Below are 13,221 nucleotides of genomic sequence, written 5' to 3' on the forward strand. Positions count from 1 at the left end.
AGTTGTCCCGGAAAATGTTGTTTTGCCATATTTTCCCTGTTTTTCTGCTTTTCTCTTAAAGTTTTTTCTGATTTTTTTTTCTATATAGACTGCACGGAGCCCGAGACCTTTTCAACAAATGCAAAACCGTGGAAATCGTTTCGTGCTTTCTGGAGTTATAGCGTCAGGAGTGAGTCAGGATGGAAAATATTAATTTTTTTATATAATATTAGATTTTTTATTACGTACGATGCGAGTAGCAGGAGATCGGTAATATTGGCGTTCATTAAAGAGGTCTATGTCCAGCAGTGGACGACTATAGGCTGATATAATGATGATGAATTAGGTACCGAAATTTCCGTGCCAATAAATAAATGATAATTTATTTTGTTGGCACAGAAACCGGGGAATTCGTCGGGGGAACCGCGAATTGCTCCAAGATAAAGATCTCCTCCGGGATCTTACATTTCATTCCGAAGTTTTTAAAAGTATTCCCACACGAAATTTTTACAAAATCAGTTCAATGATTTAAGTGATAAGCTGTAAAAGAGGCACAAACATGAGTCACAACTCACAACACAACTGATGAGACTTGCTAAAATAACATATCAGACACATTATGCAGCTACACAAGCAGGTTCAAGCTAGGTCATTGCCCATTGGAAGCTTGGTTTTCTATAAAAAAATGTAAACAGCTGATAACTGTCATATAATGACGTATGTCATGTTTGCTTTTATTTTTAGGTTATGATTATGTTACGAAATTACCAAATAAAAGATTAGATAGGTAGTCGTGGAAGTTTCCTAGCTGAGTGCAAACGTATGGACCAGCAATAAATATGCCGCTTTTATAGTGTCAATAAATAATATGGAAGATAGTTTATAAGTATATTTTATAAGTGATACTTCAAACTTTAACAAATAGGTGAGTTTCGTAATTCTTTCTAGCGCTTAGGTTGTTTTGCTTGCTTCTATGATTATTAATACCCTATTTTCGATATATTTTTGTATTAACGTCACTCTCTAAAAATAAATCCGATCGTTAGGAAAAAAATATCTGTAACCTGTACATAAATAAAAACCTTGTTTTCGTTACGAAGTTCCAATATATTATACAATTTAATAACACTTTAGCATAGACCATTCAAACCATTTATACGTGGGGGAGCCATGCTTCGGCACGAATGGGCCGGCTCGACCGGAGAAATACCACGTTCTCACAGAAAACCGGCGTGGAACAGAGCTTGCGGTGTGTTTCGCCGAGTGAGTGAGTTTATTGGAGGCCCAATCCCCTACCCTATTCCCTTCCCTACCCTCCGCTATTCCCTTCCCTTCTCATCCTACCTACCCTCCCCTACTACCCTATTCCCTCTTAAAAGGCCGGCAACGCACCTGCAGCTCTTCTGATGCTGTGAGTGTCCATGCTCGACGGAAGTTGCTTTCCATCAGGTGACCCGTTTGCTCGTTTGCCCCCTTTTTCTCATAAAAAAAAATAAAAAAATAAAAAAATTGCATATTTAAATTACAAAAATTAAGTAGAACAAAAAATTTTAACTTTGATTTATTTTTCTAACTCTCTTAACTCGTTTTCTTAATACATATTATAATAATAAATAAACTATTGGTTTAAGTATGGTATGTTTTATTACATGTAGACAATTTTTATGCTACATCATATTGTTTAGTCACTGGCAATATATTTCGTAGAGCAATGGATTTTGTGGTGGGTGGGTTGGCCGGTGTCGGAGCGGGATTCTTTAGCAATCCGTTCGATGTTGTCAAAACTCGGATGCAATTGCAAGGCGAGCTCCGAGCTAAGGGCCAGCATTCAGTGCACTATAAAAACATACCGCATGCAATGTTTACTATTGTTAAACATGATGGACTTTCTGCTCTGCAAAAAGGCTTAGTGCCTGCTCTATGGTTCCAGTTAGTTGTAAATGGTGTAAGGTAAGTTATTATTTATAATTATACTCTTTTATCAGCACATTTTATTGCAGTAGCTATAATCATTTTTATATCCTTCTTTTCTTCATTTACTCTTCAGTAGCATCAACACATTTGTATCAAAATAAAATTATTGCTTTTAAATATTTGTGTATTTTTATATTTTATTATAATTTTAAAATAAATTGTAGCCTATAAATATTTTATTTCTTATAATCTCTATTTTGGGTGACATCATAAAGGTCCAAACTGTGTTGTTTTTGTTGTATGTTTAAAAAACATTGTTTATTTCATTCTTCTTTCTTATAACAATAGCTTTTTCAAATCCAACAACTTGTATGCAAACTAAATTTAATTTGATTTTCAGGTTAGGCATTTATCAGCAAGCTGACAACTATGGCCTATTACGAGATGAAAATAAAAACACGAAGTTTCTCAATAGCGTATTGTTCGGGGCAATAGCTGGTATGACTGGTGGGCTATGCGGTAGCCCGCTTCAGTTGGTGAAGACTCAGCTTATGTCCTACTCTTCACGGGAGATTGCTGTCGGTACCCAGCACGCACACAGAGGCACAATCTACGCCCTCTCCAAGATCTATAAGAAGAATGGTTTCTCTGGATTATGGAGGGGTGCCCATGGCATGATGCTACGAAACTCTACAGGATCCGCTTCACAAATTGTCGCTTTCGCTATGTAAGTATTTCTTTTTCTAGACAGGTTGTATTAAATCCATACAATTATTTATTGGCAGGCTGAAAAATCTTGTCGTATTCCTATGATGTAAAATTCAAAGAAATTTTTGGAAGTTCTCTTTAATTTTTATCTGTTATATGTTTCTTAAATCTTGAACAAATTCCCTTCATCATGATTAACTATGCAAAAAAGGAAGTGGAATGGCAATTATCTTAGAGCAACCTTAGCATTGCAAATTTAAATCAATTATAACTGACGTAATACTTATCTAGAAAAATCTCTGAACTCTCATGAGTGATGATATAACATAAATTATTTTGATAATTAAGTTTTCTACATTATCTATTCATTCAGCTGTTACAAATATAATATTATGATAAGAGAATATGCGTAAGAGATAATTTTGATCTAATTTTAGTTCATAATCATCAGAGAAATTCCTACAGATCAAAGATTACTGACCTCCAAAGTCCAATCTATCATTATTACCTTGACTGTTTAGTACTATGTATAATATTATTTATTATGTTATTATATTATGATGCGGATTCAATGTAATAGTTGCTACCACCTCGAAAATGATTCCGGATAGAGTCAAGACCTACATAATCAGCATCGTTAATATTTGTGAAGTGCCTATACTCTAAACCTCTATAGAAAGAAATTTCTATAGAGGTTTAGAATATAGATAAAGATTGATAATGAAACTATGTCAGATAATCCACAAAATCTTTCACTTATTTCTATTTTTTCCTTTCCATACTACGTTAGCCATGATAAGGGATATCGCAGACGACACACTTTTTGTGTGATCGAGTCTGCGGCGCACATACAATCTGCATGGCCGCGCCATGCCGACTGTATGTGCGCCGCAGATTCGAACACACAAAGGGACATCGCAGACGAAAGACTTTTTGTGCGATCCAGGGTCCCGCTACCATATGTGCAATGTGTGCAATGCACACGGGCGCCATCCCCTAGGGGCGCAAAATTGCCATCTTTAGGGGCGCCAAACCAAAATCCCAAAAAAATTGCCTAAAGGGGCGCCAAAATCCTTATTTTAGTCTAGTCTAGTCTGCGATCTCCCAAAAAGTGTGCCGTCTGCGATCTCCCTAAGCCTGCTAATTTGTAACCTACTATAGAACACAGGGTATATATATCTATTTATGTAAATAAATTTTTTTTTTAAATTTTGTGAGTCACGCTAAAACTGGCAAATTTTAGTCTTGAAAAATCCGTGGAAGTCCCGGGTTGTCTAGTTAATCTAATACGGTATATAAAGTTCTCGTGTCAAAGTGTTTGTGCGCGAACTCCTTCAAAACGGCTCAACTAATAGGTTAATAGGAGAATAGGTTTTTATCTACTTTTTATATTGATACTAGAAATAATTTATATGAAAAAACAATTTTTGCCGGGTCAGCAAGTAATCATTTAAATTATAACACCTACAGGTGCAAGGAGTGGATGGACGACAACAACATATGCCAGCAGTCAAGGTACATGTCGGCGTTCGTGGCCAGCAACGTGGGCGCCGTGGTCAAGACGATCACGCTCACGCCCATGGACGTGATCATGACACGACTCTACAACCAAGGTTAGTTTGTCGTTTTACCTGACTAAGTTGAAACTTAAAAAAAAGGGTAACACTTTTGGCAGTCTATGGCCGGTATAAATAGTCTTCTAATAGATTATATATCTCGAGTACTTCAAGCTGCATCTCGGTCTCAAGACACGGTTCAGGCTCTGTGATTGGTTGGCTGTCAAAATTTGGACCAATCACAGAGCCGAACCGCATCTTGAGACCGGGTCGCATCTTGAGTACTGACTATTTATACCGGCCTATGCATGTCAACTGCCAGTAGCGGCGTTAGGAGGGGGCGACCGCACAGGGCGCCGGATAAAATGTGGCGCCAACGCCAAACCCTGGGCTCCGGAGAAATCACGCCAAGGGCTCGGCTAAAACCGGCACTGTCATCAGAGAAATTGATACACAGACAGAAGGGGGTACCGCCTACTTTAATCGTGTTATTATGTCGGTTGGGACGAAGGTTGGGACTGACATAACTCGACCAAATTACCTTGGTCTAGCATCTTCCTGTTATTCATATTTTCCCGTAGCCGTAGAGCCTAAGTTCGTAATCGGATTGTTATAAATGAGGTATCAATAGATTTTTATAAATTACAATGGCCCGGGTAATATTGGCTAAAATAATTAGCGTATTCTAGTTAAAGGATTATAGATTTTAACTTATGATTGTAATTAAATATATGGTATAACACTCCATCTGCACGAAAAATTAGTTTATTTCCATAACAATTTTGATAATATTAGCGAACAAGGCAAGTAGTTTACCTTGAAATTATTAACACAGTGATATTCTACTTATATAATCTTTGACTTTGCCCACGGCTCCGACCGTGTAAATACGCTACTAAAATACTGTTTTTAGGTAAATCTATACTAGCCTAGCTGGTCTTTAAAATCAGTTCAACTTTTTGCGCGAAAGAGTAACAAACATCCATCCATACATCCTCCCAAATTTCTACACTTTCAAAATATAAATATAAGACCTTTAAGCAATCTAGCTTAAGCTTGCTCTTTCTTTCTCATTTCGTAAGTAAGAAACTAAAAATTTATTCATTCTTTTACAGACGTCGACGCGAAAGGCAACGGAATATTATACAACGGCATTATCGACTGCTTTAAAAAAATCACTAAAACAGAGGGATTATTCGCCCTGTATAAGGGCATAGGGCCGTCTTATTTGAGACAGGCGCCCCATACGGTACTATTGTTGGTATTCTGGGATATGCTCAAAGACGCACAACGCTCTTTAGAGACGAAAATGGGTAAAAGCAAAACATTAACTTAGATTTTTTAGCCAGTTTCTGGTTGATTGGCCAATCTGGTTGATGGTGAGATTTTATTAAAAAATAAAGTTGAATGCACATGTAGACGTGGCGTGCGGTGCGTGTTCCGCGTTCGCCTTAAAACTTTGTTTTGGATAACCAAAACAATAGATTTCAGGAAATCAAAAAAGGAAATCAAAACACTTAGCTGCGAAAAGTATTTTTGTATCAATAGGAAATAAAATATGACGAAAAAAAAATGTATTTTTCATTTTTCATTATATTAATAATGAAAAATTAAAAATACATTTTTGTAAAATAATGTATTTTAAATAAGTACAAATAAAAACAGTATTCTGTATGATTAAGCTTTGATGAACTTGAAGGTGCTACAAGTTGTTTATTATTTAATAAGAATACTTAGTGACATTAACTCTGGCAATTTTATTTTTACATTTTTGTAACTTGTTTTTATTTATTTTACAAGGTCAAAAGTTAGTGTAAAATGAGATTTTTAATCTTTAAATGCCAAATGTATTTTATTAATTTGTAACTAACTTTTATCTGTAAACAAGCCAGTGGTAATTATTTATGTTTGTTGTTAGGTTTTAGATGCTTGTGTGAGTATTATGAAAGTGACATAGGTCGTGTTCGTTTCGGTTTTCCAATTTCAATGCACATTGCGCATGCGCAAAGTAAAAAATTAGTGTAAGGGTGAGTGTCATGTTCTAAAATCTGACAGAATTTGTTAGTATTTTATTGGTATTTCAGAACATGACACTCAATTATGTGCCGAGTGTGAGTTTTTTGTTTCACATTCGCACGTGAACGCGTTTGGCGTTTACTAAGATTTTATATGGAAGCTGGGCTCGCTAGGTGGCGCTGTACAAATCCCATACAAAATCATAGTAAACGCCAAACGCGTTCACGACCGAATGTCAAACAAAAACTCACACTCAGGCCTCTGGTGCCAAGCTGCGAAAAAATGAAACGAACACGGCTATTGATGCGTTTGTAGTTTGTACTAAGCGTCAGTTGACACCGAGAGAAGACTCGGCTCTGCATTTTTAGCATTCGATTTAAAATATTTTTTTATTCACTATTCGAATACAATTTTGAATCTCAAAAAGCAGCGTTTCGTCGAGTTTTGGTGTCAGCCGACCCTTATTTTTATGTTCTTGAAACGTTACGCTTATTTTGGATATTAGAAAACGCGCTTAAGTTTTTTGCTGTTTTAAATTTGTTATTTGTACAATCTTGGTCAAAACTTTAATATCGAAGACTACATGTATATAAATATCATTTTTAAAACAAAACGATTATTACAGATACCTAATGTTATTTATTTTACCCATCCAAATGTTAATAATTATTATACGTAGTTACTTAAATGTGACATCAGAAACGGCCTAAAACATTGTTAAAATTGTTTTGTTAAATAATTTTTAGATGAATTCAAAATGAGATTTGGTGCAATAAATGTTGTTGTTTTATCTGATCTCTTTTATTTTTAACACTTTCTGTACTTTGAATCTACAAATATTTGTTCAGTATTTCGCAAACATAAAATGACGAAACCCAATAAGAGTTACCGACAGGTTATCATGAGAATGATGTAGTTTTTCTTATCAAGTTCAACCTATGACCTATATAGTATTTAAACAACCAATGTGTGAGCACGAAAATCACACGCCTCTATTTTATTCCAAGATAAAAATCGCAGTCAATATCTGTTGTATGTATGTAATATATGTTAGAAAAAATATAAATAAATTTAAAGTTAAAAGTGACATTCACTGTAGAAATACTAGAAATAAGCACAAGCTGGACATGCCAGTGATCAGACTTAGTAAAGTCAGTAAATCTTTTAAAGGTCAATGTATACGCCTTTACAATAAAATCCCAGAAAACGTTCAAAATCTTTCCATTAATAAATTTAAAAAAGTAGTCAAAGAGCGTTTGTGTGCCAAAGCTTATTATAAGGTCAATGATTTCATAGAAGATGGCACATCTTGGGAGTAGGATGGCTTCTTGCAAGGCTACTTCTACATTATTATATTATGACTTACAATTATGTATGTTGACATTGTATATAATATTAAGTTACAAAATTGTAAACTTTATTTTAAAAGAATAATTTTTCTCTCACTTTTTTGGTAAAAAGTGGAACCCGTGCGAGTTTCTTACGCCGGTTCTTCTCGCCGGGGTAGTTCCCGAACCGGTGGTAGGCATCAGGTAGACATTCTGAAAAAATTTGATTCAAATTTACTCAGAAATAAAACATTTTTTATTTTATTATTTTTATTTTATTTTATTTTTGTTTATAAGCAATAAACTCGAGGTGATACTTTCGTCACAATAATATTCAGTTTGGTCATTGTTTATAAAATTTATTGATATGGACTATGGACACTGACTGTCCTGTTATATACCATACATTAGGTAAATATTAAAAACAATATACAGGCGTAACAAAACAAAGTGATTATACAATAGGGTGTGTATGAGTCCCCTGTAGAAGTAAAAGTAGTACCTATCGCTGAAAGAGTAACTCTTTTTTTAACTTTAGTAACTCCTTTTTACTGGTGTAGGGGAGGAATGAATATGGGCCAGAGCCCCGGGGCTCTGGCCCATATAAATCAGAAAAAAATGCTCTGTCAACGCTGTCACTTTCACAGTGTGCTCTACATAAGGGACACATTTTTTTTTATGAAATAAGGGGGCAAACGAGCAAACGGGTCACCTGATGGAAAGCAACTTCCGTCGCCCATGGACACTCAGCATCAGAAGAGCTGCAAGTGCGTTGCCGACCTTTTAAGAAGGAATAGGGTAATAGGGGAGGGTAGGGAAGGGAAGGGAATACTTGAGGATAGGGAAGGGAATAGGGTAGGGGTTAGGGGATTGGGCCTCCGGTAAACTCACTCACTCGGCGAAACACAGCGCAAGCGCTGTTTCACGCCGGTTTTCTGTGAGAACGTGGTATTTATCCGGTCGAGCCGGCCATTCGTGCCGAAGCATGGCTCTCCCACGTGTAAAAAATATACACATACACATTATACGCCCTAATTACATAATATATCTTCTCAATCTGTCAATTATTAAACTACCTTAAAAACGCTTTATCATACAAAATCATCAAGCTAAACTTTAATCGTAAACAATGTTTTATTGCGTGAAGTAACTGTAGAAAATACTAATTCCTGATAAAAACTTTTATTAACAAGATGGCGTCACAACAAGATGGCGTCGGCCGTGACGTCACGGATATGGCGATGGGCGGCGTGTCGGCCATGTTTGCGACGATATTCACCAACCCCATAGAAGTCGTGAAAACCCGCCTACAGCTACAGGGGGAATTGGTATCTAGGGGGAAACATGAGGTGTTCTACAAGAATGTACCCCACGGTCTTTTCGTGATTGCAAGGACGGAGGGCATTGCTGCTTTGCAGAACGGCTTGCCGGCTATGTTAGGGTTTCAGTTCTGTTTGAATACGTTTAGGTAAGTTGTCGATTCAGTTAATTCTCAAAAGCATCAAAATATGAATATTTGGAACTAAAGACTTAAATCCTAGAGATGTTGTTTTTGCTGCGAGTCGTTATTAAAAATAAATACATACTTAAGTAAATTTATGTATTTATTTTTAATAACGACTTGCACCTCGCCCTACTAAATTCACTTAGGTATTTAGTAGTTTAGTACACTACAAGTTGTGGCATAAAATAAGTTAGTATTTTTTACCACTACAGGCGCTGTTTCGCATACAATTTGCCATTTGGTACTATGCACGGCGAGCACTGAGCAGCAACACTTATACCACTTGATAATCAATTCATCTTCATATATTAATTAAAAAAGAAATACATTTAAAAAAACTTATCAAAGTAATACCAACCCTTATATTCTAGGCTAGGAGTATACCGTATCGCTGAACGTCGCGGGTTCATCACAGATAAGGACGGGCGCACACTAGTCGTCCGCGGCGCTGCGGCGGCGGGGCTCGGCGGCGCGCTCGGCAGCATAGCCGGGACGCCGTTCTTCCTCGTCAAAACGCGGCTGCAAGCGCAAGCAGCGCAGGCGATAGCGGTGGGACACCAGCATACACATACCGGCACTGTTGGCGCTTTGAGCGATATTTATAGGAGAGAAGGATTTAAAGGTAGGTAAATTAAGGTTTCAAGAGTAGAGTCATAGTAAAAGGAGGGGAAGTAAGTTATCTTCGGCACCGCGCGCGGCTTGTATGTGTGCGCCATAGTATCAATGCGTCGCCACGTACGGCACACAACAAAATCTCGGCGGTACCAGCCTAGTAAAACTGGCTGAGATTTTGTTGTGTGCCATACGTGGCGACGCATTGATACTATGGCGCACACATACAAGCCGCGCGCGGTGCCGAAGATAACTTACTTCCCCTCCTTTTACTATGGTTGAGTTGTCCCTAGATTTAGTCTAGTAATCAGTCGAGTCGATATAGTGCGTTTTTGTACTCTCAGTCGAATAATTAGTTCTGCTTATATAAAAGATTCTAGTTTATTTAAATGTCGATGACAAACTCAACATAAACCTCAAGCTTGAAATTATAATAGTGCATAAATTTAAATCAATAACGTACCATTTAACCTTCATCCGCAGGTTTGTTCCGCGGCGTGGGGCCACAAATACCCCGCGGTAGCGTCGGCAGCGCGTCGCAGATGGTCAGCTTCTCCTACGCTAAGCAATGGCTGAGGGAGCGCGGTTTGTGTGAAAATCCGCTACTGCTGTCGTTCGCTGGAGCCAACCTCGGCGGTGTCGTCATGACAGTGTGCCTCAACCCTTTTGACGTCGTCGCTACGAGACTTTCCAATCAACGTAAGTAAAATATCCTTTTAATGCATGGTCAAATTCAGAAGTACAGCCGCCATCTTATAAATATAAAGTTACAATATTACTGCAATGTCTTCACGCTAGATGGCAGCACCAGCACATATACCTACAGTAAACTAAGTTCAATTTGACGTTTGACAAAGTTTCTATATCTTGTTGTCTGTATATTTGTTTCAATATTCTGATATGACTTGTGCAAAAATTAAGACTATCTTACACTGCTAAGAAAATGGTTCTACTGTATCGGAATGTAGGTAAATTATTATGAAAGCTCAGGGATATATTACTTAATTAAATGTTAAAGTTCTTCGACTTCTTTCCACCTAGCTAAACATCGCTTTTAAAATAATAATAATAATTATACCGCGGGCCAGCCTACAAGCCAGGCTGGCCCGCGGTGGCGTTGGAGCGAGACAGATGGAAGACTTTGGGGGAGGCCTTTGCCCAGCAGTGGGATAGCATAGGCTCATAAAAAAATAATAATATTATAATACCTTCCAAGCATGACTTCAGACATATCACATAACATGAAACTTTTCATTTCAGCGGTGGACTCCAACAACCGAGGTAAGCTATACAGCGGCATGTTGGACTGTTTTGTCAAGATGTCACGGACGGAAGGCCTCCGGGCTTTCTACAAGGGAGTTGGGGCCAACTACCTGAGGTTGGGGCCGCATACCGTACTGTTACTCGTCTGCTGGGACCAGTTGAAGATATTAGAGGACTTCTTGAGGAGATAAGTGACAAGGGAACAAAAATATAGGCTGTGTTACAATTGCCAAAAGGCATAATGTTCCAAATAGGGTGTTATAGTTCTTGCAATCTATGAGCGCGCGGCGCGGCGCCCTTAGTTGTGTTGGTGACCATATCTATACACGCGTACATGGCTCGCTCGCTACTGACTGCTCCGTTAGGTACGCACACTAACGAAAATGTCTATTCGTATTTCCAACTACAAATAAAGGCTACGCGCGCTCGTAGATTGCAAGAACTATAACTATATTAGTACTAATTACTAATGTGGGGATATAATGCGTGATGGCCACAAAGGAAGATCGTTCGCGGTTCGACCGAGCGAGGTGTTATGCTCGGTCAGGCGCCCACGTGATACATTTCAGCTGTCGTATATATGTCGCAGGCACATTGTATATTTAGCCGTATTACATTACGGCTAGCCGTTTTAAAAAACGGCGCCGTTTTGTAATGCGGCGTGTCGACGTTTAGCCGGATTGTAATTGCGATACGTTCTTCAATAAGGCGGCCCACGTTTAGCCGCATCGTAGTCCTATGTAAGTTATAGGGTGACCATGATTGCAAAATAAAACAATGCTGCAATGAGTGGCCTTCATTAAATTTTGGTAAGCACTCAGAGAATAAGCAAAAAATTCTGGATTTATCTTTTGTTTTATGACGGTCGCCGGCTGCTGCCGCAGCACGCTCGCTTCGCTCGCTCGGCTCCCTCTATGTTGTGGTCTAAGTTCTAACCTAACCTAACCTACTTTTGGACTTTCTGGATTGTGTTTGTTTTTGTTTTGGCGGGGGGCTGCGCCCCCCGAGCCCCCCTTTCCGGGGGGCTACACCCCCCCGTCCCCCGCTTCGGTATCCGTGGTAAGTAGGCCTTCTGTTAAGTCTTTATTAATTAATAAATTAATAATGAAATAAAATAAAATACTGAAATGTTTTCTTTGCTGACCGAATGTATAATCTTGCCAACCAAGTAATTATTCTGCCGAGTGACTGTTTATTTTGCAGATACATAATAAAACTCGCTGCCAGTTATGTGTTTAAATTGCTGACCATTGTCATGATTATTTACAGAACACGAATTGCAGCCTGATTTTAATTATTGCTAACAAAATCTTTCCGGCGGTTTTTTATTCAGCCGCATTCAATCCGGATAAACGTCGACCGGATAAACCGCGCCGTTTTTTAAAACGGCTAGCCGTAATGTAATACGGCTAAATATACAATCCGCCTGCGACATATATATACCAACGCACTTAGAAAACTTCGATAGCGCGATGTAGGAATGTGGCGCTAATTGTGGGTACCGCCACACTAAACTTTTACCCTTTTCCATCAACCGACTCGTAAAAGCCACAAATTGTATTCGACTCGTGATTTTTTACATGTTTCGGTGCTTCTAACGTTTATTTAAACGAGTAAGAAAAATTGTAAAAGATAATTCCATAATAATTGACTAGGAAGAATAAGGGTCACCGCAGATATACAATTTCAAGTTAGCCCACTAATTTCGTTCGATTTCGTATACTTAACTAAATTGCGTAGTTTCACAAATTAATTGGACATATTTTTAATTGTGTTGTGACAGGTAATCGGAAGGGAATCGCGGTTCTATAGGCCTACTACGAAACCGTTTTGAGACTCAAACAATCGGACGAGAATGCCGCGTCCCGCTCTAACAACATCATTTCACTTTTGTTAGAGTAGGACGCGGCATTCTCGTACGATTGTTTGAGTCTCAAAACGGTTTCGTGGTACGGGCCCTGATCCGATTGGTTTCCGATTATTTAGTTGTACTGTGTACAATTTAGTTGGATAAATGTGCGAGCTCTCATAAGTCGCTAATGCCAACCAAATCGTATAGTATTGGTATACTATACGATTTAGTTGGCCAAATTGAAATTGTAAGTCTGCCGACGCTATAAGAATTTAGAATCTTTAATGAATTAACAAAAATGTCAATAACATGTACTTATATTTAATGTTATATTGTTAGTTTAATATTGTGTATAATGTTCATTGTGATAACAAATTTTATTTTTTACCACTTTTATAAGATTAAGCTTGAGTAATAGAATAGTTAATTATATTTTAACTAAATAACACAAGGGATACGTCAAAAACTTATTTATTTTTTAATTGGTGA

At 37.9% G+C, this 13,221-nt stretch overlaps 1 protein-coding gene across 1 annotated transcript; it reads left to right on the forward strand.

The window, feature by feature from the left end:
* Positions 1–698: 698 nt before the first annotated feature.
* On the forward strand, positions 699–11,153 carry LOC121731976 (ADP,ATP carrier protein-like). Its single transcript, XM_042121691.1, has 9 exons — positions 699–904; positions 1,687–1,929; positions 2,294–2,620; positions 4,072–4,214; positions 5,273–5,470; positions 8,711–8,969; positions 9,377–9,627; positions 10,101–10,316; positions 10,878–11,153. The coding sequence occupies exons 2-9, from the start codon at positions 1,691–1,693 to the stop codon at positions 11,069–11,071; spliced, it is 1,827 nt and encodes a 608-aa protein (XP_041977625.1). The 5' UTR covers positions 699–904; positions 1,687–1,690; the 3' UTR covers positions 11,072–11,153.
* Positions 11,154–13,221: the final 2,068 nt, after the last annotated feature.

Source organism: Aricia agestis, chromosome 11 (assembly GCF_905147365.1).
Source record: "Aricia agestis chromosome 11, ilAriAges1.1, whole genome shotgun sequence".
Lineage (NCBI taxonomy): Eukaryota > Metazoa > Arthropoda > Insecta > Lepidoptera > Lycaenidae > Aricia > Aricia agestis.

Bases quoted from the DNA above. Each gene is read 5' to 3' on its own strand.
- LOC121731976 (XM_042121691.1), top strand. From the start codon at position 1,691: ATGGATTTTGTGGTGGGTGGGTTGGCCGGTGTCGGAGCGGGATTCTTT. The intron at 2,621-4,071 runs GTAAGTATTTCT...TAACACCTACAG, and splicing joins CAAATTGTCGCTTTCGCTAT to GTGCAAGGAGTGGATGGACG. The intron at 8,970-9,376 runs GTAAGTTGTCGA...CTTATATTCTAG, and splicing joins TTCTGTTTGAATACGTTTAG to GCTAGGAGTATACCGTATCG.